This window comes from Strongylocentrotus purpuratus, unplaced genomic scaffold (genome assembly GCF_000002235.5).
Source record: "Strongylocentrotus purpuratus isolate Spur 01 unplaced genomic scaffold, Spur_5.0 spur5_scaffold_13, whole genome shotgun sequence".
NCBI classification, from domain to species: Eukaryota; Metazoa; Echinodermata; class Echinoidea; order Camarodonta; family Strongylocentrotidae; genus Strongylocentrotus; species Strongylocentrotus purpuratus.
This window is the reverse complement of record NW_022145598.1, coordinates 25,380,945-25,401,632: the sequence shown is the minus strand read 5'-3', so window position 1 is coordinate 25,401,632 and position 20,688 is coordinate 25,380,945. Positions and strand designations below refer to the sequence as shown.

At 35.4% G+C, this 20,688-nt stretch overlaps 1 protein-coding gene across 3 annotated transcripts in view; it reads left to right on the top strand.

Annotated features, from left to right (window-relative positions):
* Nucleotides 1-20,688, top strand: part of sfk3 (Src family kinase 3) — a 43,237-nt gene continuing 22,549 nt past the window's right edge. Inside the window, 1 exon segment of one of the 3 annotated variants that reach the window (NM_001142378.1) lies at nt 1-555. Coding sequence is in view for 2 of the 3 variants with exons in the window: in XM_030982645.1 (XP_030838505.1) it covers nt 17,561-17,578 (18 nt within the window). In the remaining variant the exon portion in view is untranslated. 3 annotated transcript variants of the gene reach the window in all.

Sequence of the window (20,688 nt, the reverse complement as noted above, 5' to 3'; positions counted from 1 at the left end):
ATAGTGTTAGTGCTTGAGCCCTTCTGTGTACATTAGGGCGACGTCATTTTCCGAATATTGTTCGGATTCGGGAATTTTAGTATACTTTGTGAGTTTGTGTCACCAAAACCAACGGAATCATCGTCAAAAATCACTGGATTCGGGCCAGACTTGGAACTGCAGCAGACGTATAAGAGAGCTTAGTTGGATCATTACTTAGGATATAGCTACACACCCTTATCAAGGCTTTATCGCAACATCATTCGAAGGGGAAAAGGCGGGAACGAACGAGGCACCGGTGACTTAAAGTTTTAAAGAGAACTCCCTGTTTCGTTTTTGCGACGCAACTTCCAAGAGTCGCTCTCGCGTCATCGGAGAATTCACAATCATTGGTTCGTGTTATTTGTTTGTGTTGTATGGATTTACGGTGAATAGAAATTGTTTGGATTCCTTAATTCCCTTTCCGCAAACGCTTCTTTACAAAAATTGGGAAAAGCCGTTTCGGAAATCGACTCCATTGTTCGTCGTCAGCAGCTGAACGGAAATCGAGACTTAATTATCGGCACTCTCCAGAAGGTAAGACGCTAGAGAAGTCACCAATCTTTCTTTGTTACCCCCCCCCCCCTTAAGTTATATTGCATTTGTCATATCATACACGTGATATAATTCACTGTATTAAAGGGTGCGTATATTGATACCGTGTAGTACCAAGGAATCACTTGTGATTATGCAAATCATTATATTGATTTCCGAAAAGGTCATATTAATTGCTATCATCAAACAGAAATAGAGCGTCAAATCAGCAATTGACGCAGGTTGTTATTTTCACTGTTGTTTTGTACTCTTTATAATCTCATTGTTATCATTGCGTCTAATCATTAATTGATGCAATTTTGTAGTTCCTTCATGCGTGTATTTTCCCCTTTGCTCTCTTAATGATGCTTATTTTGTGCTTCCAATTCAAACTATCGATGTCATGAAGATAATTGCGTCATAAATATTTAGAAACCCGAGACAGTTTGTTACTTCTTTAGTGTGCTCTCTTGACTTAGTCATTGAATATTGCTTGAAAATCAGCCAAGGAAAAAACGCCCTGCTGACTTTGATACAGTATTCAATTAGGTTTGAATGATCCCTTAAAGTTGCAAGCAGTATAATAAAGAGTTTCTATCCCCTCGCAACAAAATGATTGCAAAGTGGTCTAAGAGTTTTAGAAAATGCTACATCAATCCATGAATGGACAGTGTAAAATAATTTCCATAAATAAATCAATATTGCAATGAAAGTGCAGAAGCTACTACATCAAAAGTGAATAAGTATTTCGTGTCAAAACAATTCGTCATATTATGATCCGTCACAGAATTAAAGTTATTTAAGCTAATCTAGTTTGGAAATGACATACAAAATGTTAATAGATCCATCCTATGTAGCTCAGATCCTAAACAAATATACCATAAATTATGTATGCTGCGCTTTATAATACAACGTTTCACGGTGACAATTTCCTTAGCCGCCATGTAAATGTCAGGCGCTATTAAAGGCATGCAACGAATTTCTTCTATACAGGGTAGGGATAGGCCTACCCACAGAAGGATTAGTACACTTTATTTGAGAACTTGTTAAACACAAAGTTAATCTGCCACACGGACCATCCCATTTACCTCACCTGGATGGAGAGTGGTATAGTGCATAGTGTAATGGCAGAGATTCGAACCATGTACCTTGTTAACCTCAACGCATATACATGGAATATTTTGAGAGAAACTGGCTGTAAGTGATTCTGAATTTGGTATGCAAGAGATGTACGTGTAAACCAGCTGAATAGATCATACACACTATCAGGAAAAAAACAAACAATTATGGACATTTTATTCTTAAAAAGATAACATAGGTAGCCAAAATTTGCTATAATTTGTTTCAGTCTAAACAAATTACCGAACGAGTAGTTGATGCCAATATATTAGTTGACTCTTACGCTGTCGTTACGTGATGTATCAACATGTGTCTGCACAATCATAGGTTTGTATAATCATAATGAAATAGAGCGTGAAGATATTTATCATTTCATTAACATAATATCCAATTGCCCATTGCCCTTTGTTTCTTTCGAAAATATGCGAATATTCTTTTTTTGACAGTTATAATAGCGAGTGTTACACGTGGTACAGCGGATAAAAATATTTATCTATTCAGGAACAACATAATTAGAATTCAGGTAGTCTCTTCATTGGAAACTGACTGGCCCCGATGCTGTATAATCCCCACATTGCACTAAATTATCCATTGACTGAAATCAATTAATAATTTGTTATTTCAGGCACTGGCAATTGATATTGTAAGAACAAAATACTTAGAATTAATTCGGGCAAGATAATGGAGACATAACCATTTCAATTAGAAATAGATTACGAGGCTACATCTATACTTGACATAAAGAATTAAACAAATAAATTACTATACCGTTTAGAGTTTAGTTCAATCCATGGATTTATAAAGACAAATCGTGAACAGACGGTAAAAAAGGGTATCATAATTATGTTCGAATGGAATACTGCTGCATGCCTGCATTGAATACATTTCTATTTCTGTACGTGTTAGTATGGATGATAGTTCAAATCCACTATGGTTGATATAATTGTAGAGCGTCAAAGAGAAAATTGAGTACTGGTGACGTGAATACATTTTAAAGGAAATTGTCTCGTTAGTAGTTTGTAGGAAACATTGTTTTCTTTTTTTTTTCTTCTTCTTCTGATTATATAATAACAGTGATATAATAATGTAATTATAATTTTTCACCTTTGTAAGATCTTAACTTTCTCTTTAAAACTAAAGCGGTAAAATATCATGAGCTTCAAAAGCTATACTGTAATCGAGCGTTATTACGATATACATACATGACATGCGGGTAGCAATGACATTGATACTTTACCGAGAAACACAACTGATATTTGCTTAAAATCCCCAACACAAACCTGGATAATGTTATTAACAGATTAGTATCATTTTCAGAGGCAGTGTCACATTTAGCTGTTTGCAGTATTTCGTTTCAAGGCCGTGATTGAGCGTAGCGGGATATGCTGGTGCATGTAACTTAAACAGTGGCGTAGTCTTATATGACGGGGATGGGGGGGGGGGGGGGCACTGCTATCATTTTGGGGCTCTATAGTCCTAATAGATATATATGGAATTCGAAATAATGAGTCTACCAATAGTTATGGGGACGGTTTATTTCTTCTCAAATGCTTTCACTTCCCCATATATTCTTCCTTCCATTTCTTCCTTCCATTTCTATTTATCTTTTCTCTGTTTTAGTCCCCTTTCCCCTATCTATTTTGTGTGTGTATGGGGGATGCCCCCGTTGCTATGTCTCTGATATCAGCGTGTGTGAAGTGATAATGACACGCGGGTGTCAGGGGATAACACATCCTGTATATGATTGTTTATATTATTTTCACTTCTCTATTTAATTCCAAAAGTTGATTTTTCTTTGTTTATTTCCTTCTTTCCCTCCTCGTTTCGAGTTCTATATTTACCGTCGTCTCCCATATGGATTCCTTTTCCGTGTAGACACTCGTCTTTTCTTCCTTTCCGAAACCGACAATCCTTCAAAGTGTGACTAATAATAGCTTAAATCATTGGGATTAATTTGCTAACCTCACGTCACTGTGGAGATACATATATACATATAATATGTGTGCAGTGCCTCTCATTTTCTGTGAATGAGTCCCTTTACTTTCATTTTAGAGGATTCTGAAATCCCACAATACACAATAACAGTCTTGTGCGCTATATAACCAACAGCACCCTACAATTTATTTGAAATGTTTTCTTTCCAAATACAATTGCTTGTTAAAAAATCAGAATCATGTTCTTTATGTTATTGAGATGAAAAGGGAATCCAAAATCAGTCGCCCTTGCGAGATGGATGTCACCACCCCCCCCCCCCACGATTATTTGTAAATAACAAGAACAAGATCATCTTGTAAAAACACGCGTTATCTTTTTCTAAAACAGGATTATGTTGCAAAACAATTACTGTCGTAGATGGCTGCGTTGTTATTGAAGACTTTTTTAATTAAACAGTAAATAATTATCTGATGATTAATAAAAAAAAAATCTTCCTACTAATTATATGATAATAAAGTCCAATCATTGCAGCAAAGAAAACGTATAACGTTAAGTGTATCAGCTCTTTGTAAAATAACAATTTTCCTTATTAATAATAAATCTTTAGGAAACGGAGGGGAGGGGCGGTAAAGAGTTTACATTGGGGTTATGTCCGTTGTGGGCTAATTTATGACCTGTTTTTTTTTAGCACACAAACAAATACTGAAGAAAAAAGGATATGACGATGGGGGGGGGGGGGGGGGGAGTGGGGATGGAGAGTTAATATTGTCGTTTCATGTTTCATAATTCGCCCGTCTACTGACATCGAAGCTTGACGCTAAGTATAGGTTTAATGATGATCATTGTAAGCTGAGAGAGAGAGAGAGAGAGAGAGAGATCAAGACATATTCGGGTTTGACCAACAGTTGCCAGTAATTAGCACTTCACAAATGTCATATTATCAAAAGGAAACACGCATTAACGAGCCCTTTTGCTATCGCACTAACATACAACACACACCCGACTTACCCCCAACAGAATATTCGCTACGGATGTTGCTAATGATCAAGTAGTCTGATGTTTAAAGCCAATGTATGGCAGAATATCCAAATTAAAAAGAATTAATAACAACAAATAAACAAAGAAGAAGTAGAAGAAGTAGAAAGAAGAAGAAGAAAACGAAAAAGAAGAGGAGTAGAAGAATTCATACAAAAAGTCTCTTCCACGAAGTTTCTGGGAATAATAGTAGATGATAAACTTTCATGGAAGCTGCATGTTGATAATGTTTGTAAAATCATCTCTAGAAATATAGGTGTTTTGAACAAGGTAAAATTGTTTTTTTTTCCATCTCGTATACTGCTTAATTTATACTCAACTTTAGTACTTCCTTACTTAAATTATGGAATACTTGCATGGGGCACCCGTGAAAGTACTTAACTCAATAGAATTTTACTATTGCAAAAGAAAGCAATGCGAATCATGTCACACCAATTTTCGCGCTCATACTAATGAACTCTTTCACGCAAATAATGTTTTGAAGATTCGCGACTTATTTTCCTATTACTTGGGTATATTTATTTACACACTAGAAAAAAATGAATTGCCACAAGTTCTCTCAAATATGTTTAACAAAAATACTGAATTCCATAGTTATCCTACGAGAATAGCAAGATGTTATCACCTACCAATACCAAGAACGGTATTTTCCAGCAGGATTTTCACTTTCACTGGCCCAAAATATTGGAATGCCCTTCCCGGCACATTAAAAGAAAAACCCTCGTTAAGTGGTTTCAAAACTGCCCTTAAGCACTTTTTGTTGCAAAAGAATCAAAATAAGTAGTTCCCCGTTTTTGTTTTTTTGGTTTCGTTGTTTTTCCCCCGTAATTGGCAAAACAGGCCATTTTTTCACATCGTAACTGTGACTTGCATATGATTTGTATCCATATAATACTAATTAAAAATAATTCCTCAATGGCCACCGTTTCTTTTTCTCTCCCTCTTTGTCTCTTTCGCTCTCTCTCTCTCTCTCTCTCTCTCTCTCTCTCTCTCTCTCTCTCTCTCTCTTATTTTCCTCTTTCTGTTTCCTCCCTTCTTCTGTTTGTCACTCTCTCATTCTTATTTTCTTCATGTTTCATCCTCATCTTGTCATTCTGCTACTGTTTCTGATTTGTTTATGTCTTGTTTAATTGTTTGTTTTTTATTGTCTGTCTCGTTTTTTTTTATTCCGTAATTTTTTTCTCTTCAAAATTGAGTTATAAATGTATAAAATTCAATTATTAATGTGCGAACCTACACCAAACAAGCATTGCTTTCAAGTAGGTTCGTTTATATTATGTGAAGAGAAATGAAAAATAAACTTGCTCTGTATAGGGCTACTACTAAAGATGAGAGAGGGAAATAGAGAGGGAGAGAGAGAGAGAGAGAGAGAGGGGGAGAGAGGGGATGGAGTGAGATATAGAGGCTAATAACACTTGTGTATAACGATACTGCTTTTCTGATATTGTCTTTTCACAACCCCTTCCCCACCATCCCCAAATAATGGACTGCGCAGTGCCTGTTTTTGTAGACTACACCATAGGTTCACCCGAAGTTCCCCTTTTCCATGGCCCCGTAACTATTATGCACAAAGTAAGCCTTACCCCATAATATCCTAAAATATATATTTACATATGATCCATCCTGATAGCTCATTGAACAGAAAACACGTGGAGAGAAAAAGTCGTAATTAACTCAATCCACTCATTCAATTCGTAACAAACAAAACATATTTGGCAATGAGCGGAAATATTTTAATTACGATGGTTCACAATGGATTTCCGCTTGTAAACAGAACGTGTCGTTGCACATACATTAGGGACTTTTAGATTCTGCACGACGAGACTATGGACTGCCCTTTTAAGGCAATGTGACGTCCTCTTAACGCACTGGCAGTGACGTCTCATTGCCTTAAAAGGGCAGTCTGCGTTCTCGTCGTGCAGAATCTAAAAGTCCCTATTTACCCTAAGAGCACTCCTAGACATAACAACGTCAATCAATCATGAATAACTATATATATATATATATATATATATATATATATATATATATATATATATATATATATATATATATTTAAAGCAGGCATGCATAATTATGTCGCTTAATAGCCGCACAATGTGGAGCAACAGGGCATGAAACGATGAAACGGTTGGCTAAAGACCGAGGAACTTGGAGAGAAACTTGATATAGAATTTTGAATGGGTCACTGAACCTGTCATAAACTGACAGATCACTATTGATGATGAATAGCCGCATCCCAACATTCAATAATGCTACATGTATGCAAGGCTTTAAAGGGATCCGGTAACTTTGTCTCAGATTCTGAAACAAAATTCTGGATTTAGCTCATGCTGCAATGATAATTATATACCTTCAGGTCAGTCAGGAACCTCATGAATTTTACAAGCCGATCGTTTGTCTGATTTTCAAGATATTTATGATTGGAATTACAAATCATAACACTGCAGTCTATTGGGGAAAACGAGTATGGTAAAGCCGGTCACTCAACATGTTTCACTTTTTTGAGGCACTTCTTGTTCATTTTGAAGAGCAATTTTTAAGGGCTTCAATATATATTACACCATATCACAGACACTGATAGCACGTAGGGCCGTGTATCTCAGATTTAACATTGTTAAACGATCCCTTTAAAGGTATCAATATTACTATTGTGGTGATTTACAACAATAATAGAAGATACATAAACAATAAAGAACAACAGCAACGAATGTGTCACTGCATTGTTTTCCTTCTCGCATGATACCAAATATATTTTCTTCTCATTGTGTGTTATTAATCAAGATTAATATTATGCCATTTTCATACTCGACTTTAGGGGAATTCAGGAAAATATTGCTAAATCTATTTATGATGATAAAGTTAATGAAATAGTAAATACTACAGCGTGTGAACCCGGATGTATGTGTTGAAATACAAATCTCTTCACCTTATATCGTGTGATTTGATGACGTTATAACATGTACTTATTCGTTCGTATGTTTAAGTACTATAGACGCCTTTTTAAAAGATATTACATATTTGTTGTTGATGTTTAAACTTTTTTTAACTCTCTCTCTCTCTCTTTCTCTCTCTCTCTCTCTTTACATCTCTCTCCCATTCTCTCGTTTGTCTTCTCTTTCTCTCTCTCTCTCTCCCTACCCTCTCTCTATATAGGTCTAATTATATCTTTCTATTTTCTCCCCTCTGTGTATCTCTTCATATGTTATTATGTTCGTGTAGAATCTCTGTCTCTCTCTCTCTCTCTCTCTCTCTCTTGTATCTCTCTCGTTCCTTTTCTCGTTCCTGTTCTCCTTTCTCCTCTCTCTCTCTCTCCCTCTCTCGGTATCCCCTTTATCTACCTGTCTGTCTTTTTCTCCCTCCCTCTCTCCCTGTATTAGGTATATATGTCTTGTTAGCAGGGAATCGCTGTTACGGTGCCGGTCATCGTTACAGCGCTATATTATGTAAATATGAGGACCATATACCTTTTCTTCTCTAATTTTTAGTGAAAGAAATTCAATTTTTTTGATTAAATATCAAAAGTTTAACGGGGATTTCATAAATGTATTCAAATGCTCATTCCAGTTGTATTGTTAATACAGTGTATGTATAAAGTAGAACAATAAATTTTCCCCGGGAACGCCAAATCACTAAAAAGGAAATTCCTTTTTTTCCCTCGCAAGGTGTGTTCAAAAGCTATTTACTGCCTCATTGCACACCCTATTGTTTAGACGTTGTACTAAAGATCAGATTTTGTTTCGGGAAATGTGAAATATATATTTTCTTTCATTCTGTTTACATTAGTGTGGAAGTATTTCATATAAAAATGACCTTGAAAATTGATGGCTCATCAAATGCTCTCATATTCGTTATTTAACAAGACATACAATGTAGGTAAAGCGCATACCAAACTTTCAAATTAAATGTTTGTCTATAGTCCTAACTTCACATTTTTATAAACAGTGCGTGTGACTTTTAGCAAGATTGGGCAGAGTCGATCAATTTGATGATTCCAAAACCGCACAACTAGTTTGGTTTTGATGATGATCACTTCTTTATATATTAATTTTTGTCCTAACTTAATATGTATATCTTTGTAAATTAATCAGTCGTGTGCCTAACTTTGTTAGTTTTGAAATCTTGTCCAAAGTAATTACTATACGGAATACTTTATCTCCACACATTTTTACAAAGTCCCCCTACATAACAAAAATAGAGATTTAAGTTTTGAATTTTCTCAAAAGCATTTTTTTTTTTTTTTGGTAAACATAATACCGCTGGTTTGTCATATTATGTATATATTTTTATGTAATTATTGTAATTTTTGCCTTTATTTTTCATCAATATGAATTGGGGTGAAAATGTAATCAATCTATTCCAATTCCAATAGCTTGCAATCAGTTTCTTTGAAAATGCAATCGCATATTAGAACCCAGCTCAAGTATCTTGGAAGAGTTGCATCACTGATAATTGTTTTATTTGTTAAAACGGTGCTCAAGGCAGCATGCTTTCCTTTATTGACAATATGTATGCTTACCTTGTGAACATATTTTCTGTAGATATAAAAGACTCCTTTTCTGTACATTTCATAAATTCTAATGCTCTGTTCGTGTCTGTCACACTGTTAGAAAAAAATTCTTGGAACATAATATGTATTGATTGTAAGTCTTTTATTTCCGTTGTAATCAAACCAAAACCAATATACGTTAAACCAGGTTTTCCTGACATTTTCGACTTTCCGTTCTACGAGGACACGGCAGGACGTCTACCCCATGACATTGGTCTTCAACATGACCTCTCTGGTGTGAGTGGTTTTGATAATGGTTTGACCAATAGACCAGGAGGGTGTTTCACAAAGATCCTAAGTTGAACTTATCTCTAAGTTGGACTTAACAATTATGGAAAGCTGTTAGCATCTTTGAAAATATTTTGTAAAAGTTATTTCAGAAGGCTTAAAATATTGATTCTATTATCATTATTTTCTATTATCATGGGAGATTTCATGTTCTTGATGTGGAATTTATGAAAAGTCTAAAATAATTTTTGCTTTTGAATATATTTTATTTTAAGGCTACACATGGCTCTCCATAATGTGTAAGTCCATCTTAGAGTTAAGTTCGACTTAGGATCTTTGTGAAACACCCCCCCCCCCTAGATCGTAGGTAGCAGAAGATACAAATGGCCCCCAAATATGACAGATCTTTTAAACACGGAAGAGTCGCAATTTTATGCATTTAAGAATAATCACCGCCAAATTGATGGAGTTGTTTCATGAAAGTCTGTTCTTTGCCTATTTAAAAATAACATTTCCACCTAAAAATGTACCATACAATATTCCGCCAGTGCATACAAGTCATGTAAATGAACAATGATTACATAACTTTCATGAAATAATTCAAAAGTATCACAATCATCATCCTGTGTGCACTTACAAGAAAATGTCAATTCCCTTATATCAGTACACAGGATTGCCTTTAAATGTAATTGAAACCAGTAGACGGGCAGCCTAGTCGACTCATCAAGGAAGGGAAGTTATAAAACCGTCTAAAGAGAGGAACGGGTAATTCCTAGACTATCAATTCATATCTTTACGATTTCCTATAGCCTGCAGCGCTTCGAGTAAAGTTGAAAGGTACATTAAAGATCACAAAAACATACGTTATAGTTAAGTTATTGTGAAGCAGAATAATGTGCGATGATTAGAACTAACTGGGGAAATTATCCGCAATAGTTTAACTCCGTGCAACTTGAAATCGTATATGTGGGTTTCTACAAAGAAAACATATAAAGAAAAAATGAACAGCTATAATAAAGTAATTGATAAATACATGTACATACAGAGATAAACAAATAAATCTGTCATTCAATACAAATTAATGATAATTACATGTAGGAAAATGATAATAACGACAATTATGATAGTAATGATGATGATGATAGTAATAATTATAATAATGATAATAATAATAATAATAATGATAAAATAACAATAATGCTAAAATTAATAATGATATTTATATAAGAACATGAAGAAAAAGAAGACAAAAGAAAGGAAAAATTAATGAAAAATAGAAAGATGGAATGTTATCTATCATATATTGCACTATATATAAAGTTGTATAAACGCTCAGAAAGCATAACATTGAATATACTTCGGTAACGGTATTGGCATGCAGACATAGCATGTTCTAGATAAACATGTCGAGTAGCACTCAACTTTGATGTCTTTTATATAATCATTCACTTCCAGCACTGTTTAACCTTACTTATTACAACTATCTCGTACAACTACATGTATATAGTGATTCATAAATTTGTATACCTCACCATTTTATTCTTATCATTTATGTAAAGTCACATGGATTGGAATAGAAGACCTCCGGGTTATAGTTATTAAGTTAATCTTTTTCTTTTCCCGGCATCTACGTGACTCTCTTCCAAATGTGATTTTTCTTTGTCTCTGTCGAATAAATAATATTAATAATAACAACAATATGCCTATATGCATAATAATGAATATGAAATGAATACTCTCTTGATTTCTAGGACTTATTTTAAAGTCCAAAGAATTTATTCTAAATCCAAGGGGGACTTGGAAGTCCCAAGTCCCCTTGGATTTAAAATTAGTCCTAGAAATTAAGAGAGTACATGATGTAGGCCTATACACTGCAGGTGTTACTCATTATGTAGGTTGCTCATGTCGCCTTTTCTGAAAATTTTATAAAAACCACCTGTTGCGTAAATTTCATCGCTGCATGTAGCTTAAAGGCCCACTACACTACTTGTAGCTACTTGCGCCCTCTATATAACAAACCAGTGGCGGATCTAGAGGGGGGGTTGGGGGGGTTGCAACCCCCCCCCCAAAAAAAAAATCCGGGGACCATTTTTTTAAATCTTATCTTTTTTTTTAAACTTGTAATTTTATTTTATTCTATTTCTATGTATTTATTTCATTTATTATTATTATTATTATTATTTCTTTTTGGGGGGAGGGGGGGGGGGGTTGGGCGAACAAATGTCACAGAGTCCCTTGCCCCCCCCCCCATCAGCTTTTTTGAGGACACGGGCCACCGCCGAAGTGACAAGCTAGGCCAGCGTTGCCGATTCTCATCCCCAAAATCCCCACATTAAAAAAAAAAAAAAAAAAAAAAAGGAAAAAAGAAAGAAAAAAGAACGCACGCTGGAGAGAAACCCTTTCAAGTGCAAATATTGTGAGAAGATATTCAACTCATCTGGTAACTTAACCAAACACATGATAACTCTGGATATAACTGTGTATTTAACTGTTACTTGATTTAAAAAGACGTTATCATGCACTGCTTTTTATGGTCTCGATTGTGTTAATAGATGCCAGAAAAACATCACTTACGGGGTTCAAATAAACACCCCAAAAAAATCGGCTCGCCGCTTCGCGGCTCGTGGACGATGCTCCGCATCGTCATTATTGGTCAACCCCCCCCCCTGAGCAAAAAGCTAGATCCTCCCCTGCAAACCATGCCTAATCGGTGACCATTGGTCCCCCATGATCCTCTTTTTCTTATGTTAACTGAGAGCTGAGTTGATGAGATAACCACCTGTCCAGTGACCTTGCAGGGCAGTCTAATCCCTCCTGTAAACTATGGCAGATACGCTTTAAACCAAAGCAAGCTGTGTATTTTTAGCGCGCTCTTAAAAAAAAGGGAGACGAGACATTTTGTGTGGCAGTCTATTTCCAGCGGTGCGCGGAATTCACTTGAGCGTGGCCGATTTAAGGAAGCGAATCAGTGAAGAGAATCCAAACCGTCTGGGGATGAACAAACTTTGTACCGCCTGAATTAGAGGATGTGAGGGCTGAATCATTTTTTCCACCCCCTCTAATTGCCCCCTAAACCTCAACTTCCGTTCACTTAGGCATTTTAAAGGGGCATAAGTAGCTTGGATTACTAAGTAAGGATATGTACATTGCATATTTAAAGTATATCATAATGTGGTATTTGCCGGCTTTCGACCCTTTGGAGAACTTACTTTAGGGAGTATTAGAAGACAGAATTATTATAATTATGATCATGCTTTTTAAAGCTCCATTCGTAAAGGGCAAGTCACATCTAGAGAGAGAGAGAGAGAGAGAGAGAGAGAGAGAAAAGAGAGAGAGAGAGAGAGAGAGAGGGGGAGGGGGCTTAAGCTTCGACCCCTTACATATTTATTGAAGCCCCCAGATTTCTTTTTCTCGATTAAAATATATAAATATAAGCGAGGAACATGTCGAAAATAAATGCAAGGACCCCTTTCCTACAACACGGAAAGTAAGAAGTTATGAACAAATCCAAATGACACATTTCTCAACACAATGTCGTTTTTTTAAACGTAGGGAGCAGCTTCATGTAACTCAATGAGAAACATGACAGCTACTTTTTTCCAGCATGAGCGCTCGAGGCTACATCACCGGGGAGGGGAAAATTCATTTGCAAAATAATTCCTTCAGTTGTTACCAATAAATTTGTTGACATACGTTTAGATTTACATAATATACTTGAATGTCCTATATAGTCTTAGGAATTTCGTTTCACCATGCATTTCATAATTTTGACTTAAATATTTTTGGGGGGAGGGGTTACCCCTCAGATAACGATTGATACCCCTGGGAAGAATTAATTTATAATCAGTCGTACAAATTTAATGTATCTCCAACGTTCAATTAATTGTATGGTTACCTATATGGATGCATTATATCTATCTATAATATAAAATAAACTCTTAGTCACATTTATTGCAAACATAGTGAAATTAGAAATGATCTAAGTAATTCTTTATCATGATCATTATACATGGCCCCGGTTAGATAATGAATGAATAGATCAGTCACAAAGAATATTTCGGGAATTTTGTCTTTTTGAATACTCATAGATATATCGAAACTAGACAGATGAAGGTTAAATTTGTTTTTGAAACTATATGTTTTGGGTAGCAGAAGGAAATGACAGCGGAAAAGGTTCGAGGCCACATTAAGGAGATGGGAAGGTACATGGATGACAAATAATAAATTAAGAAACAGGTGAAAGTGAAATAAATGTCAACAGCCTACACGGTGTTTTTTCTTTAAGTCCAGGAGTATATTGTATTACGATCTATACATTCTTTTTAATAATCATAATAATAAAACGAAAAAATAATTATGTTTACCCAGGGAGGCCTCAGCAGCAGCAGTGCTGTTCTTCGAAAGGGCACCATAATTATTTTTACCCCAGCAATTACCCGCATTGTTCCCATTTACATGTACACCGGGATGAATTGTGACACATGTGGATTACAGTCTTCAAAAAAAAGATGTTAGCGTCGGGATTCGAACCATCAGTCCCTAGAGAGAGAGAGAGAGGGTCAAGTGAATGAACCACTACACCATGTACATGTGTATATTGATATTGATGATAAATTATTACCTCAGGAGGGCTAATAATGCTACATGTATTATCAATGATAAAGACCTTTAATCAAATTTCTTCTCGATTCCAAGCCCACTTATATGTATTCAATTGTATGTTATAGCTTATGTCTGTTCCTTCAGCTAATAGACATTTGGTTGGATGAAGGAAATGTCATACCTGTATTAGTTTAGCAAACATTTATATTCTGCACTCGCCGTATTATAGTATAGACGCAAGATCTGCATTTGAATTAACAACAAAGAGGGATTTGAACCTGCAAGCTGCTTTTTGTGCAGTGACTCTACCACCACACCATTTCCAGTCCATGGCAGGGAAGGATTAGATTAGTTTTAATTGCTGTAACTAGTTTAGCTAATACGTCAAATAATGTTCAATTCTATATCAAGTAGCCTTTAATGTATATTCTTCCGAATGATTAAGTTCGATTTTGTATAAAGAGGAAATGAAATATAAGTTTACAGCCATAGATTAATGTAAATTCATTGCACTGCACCTATTCTTTTTCATCGATAAACATGCTGACTTGTAATGTTTCGTTATCTATACAACTGCAGATTCTGGCTAGGTAAAGATGCAGGGGTAACATTTCTTGAAAACTCACTCTTTCGACACTTTGAAGTGCTCCGGAAATAATACCGTCATTAAACGGAAGTTTTGTCTGACCCTGTTTAAGCTCAACTTGGAACATATGGAATGGGTGAAATGTCATCGTGGTGTGCTTCTTTCTATCTATGGCAGGAATAGTGTAGTGATGTGAAATGCTCTGTGGGGGGGGGGGGATTCTGAAGATATAAGCGTTACATACCTCACCTCAGAACATATTAGAAAGATTATTTTTTTGTGTGTAAAGCTGCCAAACTTAAATGTTTAGGCGACTCCAACTTTAATATCTATAAACTTATTGGTTGCAGTGATGATAATGATGACGATGACAACAACATTAACAACAATAATAATGATTGTAGTAATAATAATAATAGTAATACCAATAATAATAATAATAATAATAATAATGATAATAATGATAACAGTAATATTGATGATAACAAAAGTATCAATAATAATGATAATAATAATAATATCAATTATATTGATAATGATAATGATAATAGTACCAAATTTAATTTATTACGGCTCTTCATCAATAGAAAATAGAAAGAAAAAAGTGAGAACTAATCGGGTAGAATATAGGGAAACTGCGAATCGTCTTATTCTTCTACTGAAAATAAATAGCTAATTAACTAACCAACCACAATGTCCCTTTCACGTTGCCAGTTTTGTTTCACTACGGATGACGTTGACAATCTTTGTTTACGTCATCTGCTTATATAACAGATGACATCAATATTACATAATAATAAATATGACGTCATTGCCAAATTTGAAAGGTTATAGTAAATTTAGACATGGTTTGACGTCATAGAATATTTGATATGTCAATACTACGTCTGCCTCTTTTCAAAAGGGTGACCCCTTCCTAAAAGTCTTTTTCAGAATTATTCATCCCGAGGGACTTTAGCCCAAACCACAAATAAACGGTCCAACGCCCTCATCGATAGCTCTACTCTAATCGCTGTGCAATGGTTTTGTGATTTTTGTTTTTGTTAATGCATGTAGCAACTAATAATTCGAGAAAATGTAAATTATGAATAATCAGCTGTTACACCAAATAAGAAGAGATATAGTTGCAAACATAATTTGTTTTTTATCTTGTACTTGTAGAAATAAATTGGAAAATAAATAGTGTAGGAGATTTAAAGCATTCAAACTAAAACCTTTTGATATTTGGAAATGCTCACTTTCGGTATAGATTAAGATAAAAAGTGAAGGTCCCTAAAAAAAAAAAAAAATTTAATCGTTATATTTGTCCAAAAACATAGATGGAGATAATGTAAACTTTACTCTTGCCACGCCGGACTGCCACTTTAAAAAGACGTCACTGAAATTGACAAAAAAGCCTTAAATCGAGGCATAGCTTCTTTTTATAATCATTGTGACGTAGAAAATATGCAAAGTTTTATAAGAAGCTCTAAGCTATCTCTTATCAAGACCAATGTACAAAAGGAGGGAGAGAGAGTAAGATAGAGAGAGAGAGAGAGAGAGAGAGAGAGAGAGAGAGAGAGAGAGAAATAAAGTCAGGCGTCCTGAGCTTATCTGTATTCAGATCTAATGTACTAGAAACTCCGAGATAATCGTTAAGAAAACAGTCTATGGCGTTAGCAAGACAGCGCCAGCATTCGCATCCAAGGTCACCACGTGACCACAGGGGTCATCCAATCAGAGAGCAGTACTGCGTCTGACCGAACAAAACAAAGCGTCTGCATCAGTACGCACTGTTTCAATGTATTTAAATGGTCCTGTATTACTGTATAGTTACTAAGGTGCATGGGAAACAAAGTGAATGGATGCAAATGAATATATATATATATATATACATTTTTAAATCTCCGAATAAAACTTAAAATTGAAGGAAATTACTAAGCATCACAATGATCATGAAATCGTTATTTTCTTCGATCGCTGCTAATATACTAATGTGATAAATTGATTCGATGATAAGACCAATGAGAATTGAATATGCTTTTTATTATGTAACCAGTCTTTGTCTAAATGCAAATAGAGGCTTATAAACAAAATATAATGCAATAGGTCGTGGAATTTTTCTTTTTACATAAAATAATAGTTGAAATCAGCAACAAGTATTCCAAATACATAGGAGGGACCCCAAAGCTGATCCTTAATCATGTTAATCCGGGCTTTTGTTTAAATTTACATCTGTGCTTATTCCAGGAATTACTAATTTCTCTTGCTCTATATTTCTATAATTTTGAATAACTGATTAATCATCTGTAGTCTGCCTTCTCTCAGCGCTTTACTAGGCTGGCGATAAAACAACCCGACTCGATTCAAAATCCCCCTTCATTCCCCGTTTCCTCTCGCTTCCAAAGCGCTCCCCGCTAGCATATGCACCTCACGCAGTACTTTAAACTCGGGGCGAGTCTGAAAAATATGAAGCTGAGCCAATCGAGATTATTAAGCGTCAGTCAACCAAGGGCGAGCGAGTTTACTTTCTCCGTTTAAAGGGGCACGTTCCCGCCAGTGTAGTTATCGGAACATGCGTAAGAGCCGTATTCTGTTGGTGTCAATAGGCAGCTATAGCACCGTCCGCCAGCGCGTACGTATTTTGAACGCCCTCTGGAATACGGGGAACATGCCCCTTTAAGTTGAGTCGGAGCATTTCCATTTGGCAGCGGTGTTCCACAGACTAACTCGAAGGGTCCTCGTCGGGAAAGGGGCATATGCCACCTGTTAAAAAAAAAACGACCGCCACCGATTAAGGTTAAATAATTAGGATGGCTCAGTGATGCCTGTTAGCCGGTAACGGAGCAGAGGTGTGTTTTGAATTCTGAACAGGTTTCTTGTGGATCGTTTGATGAGGCAGATCTTTTAGGAGTGTGAGAGGAATATTGGAATATTCGGAATATCTTGGATTGTTTTAGCATCTAAAAATCATCATGTTTTCGTTCAGGAAGGTAAATAATCTTTTTTTTTCTTCCTTGTTATTACGAAGAGACCAAGTCGTCTTATTTTATTTCGAAATTTTATTGACATGCACTGTTTTCCTCTTTCAATTAGTTGAGTTGATATCTAAAATGATTGATCGGATATTTAAAAAATGGTAAACTAGAATGAATGCAGTACTTATTGCCTATGTAAATGTTAGTTTGTATTGATTCCAGAGTTTGCAATAATATTTTGCAAAAGTTAAGTATATAAAATTAAATAAATGCATGTAAATGCATTTTTACATGGAACCCCTGATACGGTTATAGAGATGGGGACTGTTAGTTTAATTATTGTGATGTTGTCTTTGATTCTTAAAACAATCCGATAAAATGTATATTTAAAAAGCACCAATAATCTTTTCAAAATTGAGCAATGGTAAACAGAAATGTCATTATTGGTTGTTCTCTGTGACGATTGATTTTTAATTTATTTGACGAGGGATGATTTATTTTCATACAATTTGTTAGTATGAAAACAATTTACTCGAGACTTTTGGTATTGTATTGAAGTATTGAAGTATTGAACAAAATAGAAAATCTAATTTTGAAAATCTAAACGAAAGTAACTTCATAAACTAGGACTCACATTTTTCAATGTTTAAACTTAATTTTTGTTTTTATGAGTTGGAAGTTGGAAAAGACATATATGCTCTGTATATAATGGATAAACATTTTTGATGTGATTGTGGTATCAAATAATTGTACAAAGTTTTTTTTAATCTAATTTTATCTAACATGGCTGAGTTAAATATACATCTAATTCTAAACAATAACAATATCATATAAAAATATCATGTGTTGTATAGAAAAAAGGTATTCATAATCAACAGGGGCTTGAGAGCATGAATAATAAATACATCTAAAAGTTTCCCAAATGATCAAGGCCTCACTGAACATTCGGTATATTTCATTCATTCGTATAGCCCTTCTTGGCACTACCCCAAATTGTGTGCAATATGTTCCGGGCCTTGGTGACAAACAACATGGAGGCAATTAACAGATTATCTCATTTAAAGGCACTCTAATCAATCCTTATCTACATTTCCTTTTAAAATTGTCGTCTAAGGGTATCATTTTTATCATCTTACTGTTTTATGTATCTTACATCCGTCTTCTCCTCTCGCAAAATCGGGACTCCAAATATTTTTTTGAATAATAAACACCAAGTTTACAGAATAAAATCGAAAGAGAATTACCATAAACGTTCACCGCGAAACGCACTTAGTTGAAATTGCTTATATAAACATAAAAGGGTTATTAAATTGTGAAGGAGCCGCTAATTAATAAAGTAATTTGACTCTAACACCTTTAAAAAAAAATACAGGTTAACAACCGTGGTTATTAATACCTGTAAAACAAAACTTCTGGTTCAGAAAGATGACGTCACAACACGTTGAAAATAGCACTGGTACCCAAAAGGTGCTAATATGTATTAACACTTAAAAAATGTGATGCTGGTGTACACAGTTGCAGGAACCTTTGAGTTGTTCTGAACGATGCTTTATAAATTGCATAATATCATGATATCTTTAACTCCTCTCTCGTCTTCCATCACAGAACCTCACGCCTGTTTTATTTTCTGCCGTGGCAGCCGCATGCTTTTTCAAACGATTTCTACTGTTACGTCTCTTACTCATAACCATTGCCTCAGCACAAGCATAAGGTCTTACCCAACCATGCACCATCTTAATCCTCTTATACAGTGTGAGTCAAAAATAAGTTTACACTTAGAAAATTGCTAATTATTTCAAAAATCATCTATGATCAGTAAATTATTACACATTTTCTCTCACTCCGCTAATCCCTACATATACTGTATAGGCATCACTTTGGCGCAAGTCGCTTTTTGCACTCTCGCAAACAATGCCCCGTGCTCATCCAAGCGTGAACTCATACCGCACAAAAATGATACCAAATGATTTGGGATAAAACACTCTTTCATTTGATGTATAATAACTACTGTTCATAGATGATTTTTAAAATAATTAGCAATTTTCCAGGTGTAAATTTTTCTTTTGATTCACACTGTATATTTCCTTGGGGCACTCGATGTCTTACCTGCTGCGTCTCGCTTAGGGTTGGAAAAATGCCGAGTTGACAATGCACTGCCTACCGCGACTGGAACAATGACATTAATGATCTCCTTAAAGATAGAGTCGAGTACTGGGACACGTTTCACATAACCATTTTTCATTGAAAAATGACAAAAATCAGTGACAAATCTGCTGATAACCAATCAAAAGCAAAGATTTCACTAGCTTATCACAAAAACTGTCATTTGTCACTGAAGACAGGTTTTTGTGAAATCGGGGGCCCTGGTTATACGGTTACACTGAGAAAGAAACTGTCTGGAGACAATTCGCCAAGGTTGATTATGTACATGTAATAGACAAGAAGACGTTTGCTGTGAGGTTTAGGAATGATCAAAATTAAGAGAAGTTGACCACATCTTGTTTAAAATCCCATGCTTTGCAAATTTAACTGGGTATACGGGACTACACACACCTGAGGCATTACATTTTGGTCCAAGCTTTTATGCCAGCTACTTTTCAGCTATTAAATTCTGGTTGATTTCGATTAAAGGAATTCAAATCCTTTTAGGGGACATACATATCGCTATGGTATTCTTCCAAACCAAAAATAAAAGAAAGGTCACATGCTATTTTTCATCTGCACCAGACTGAACATTTTCCCTAAAATCTTACCTCATCCAGGGCCTATACTTACCCCCTCTCTCCCTGGGGGCACTCTGTGCATACAGTGTCTCGGTTTGGGTTGGAACTATGCCCATATCAGTACATTAACTCACTGAATACGGAAAATAGATCATAATGCTCTCAATGCCGACATTAATACCTTAGCATAATCGACTCGATTCTGCCACGAATAGAAACACAGCAATGATTTTCCTCACTTAAAATCATTCAAAAGTCATGCAATGATTTAATTGTGTTGCTCATGTTATATTCCTAATTCTGCGATCAACCAGTCAACTGCCTGGTTACCATGAATAGTATCCATCAATGATTTCTCTAGCTCATTTCGCTTAATTCTTTCTGTTTGATCGTTAAGGGGTA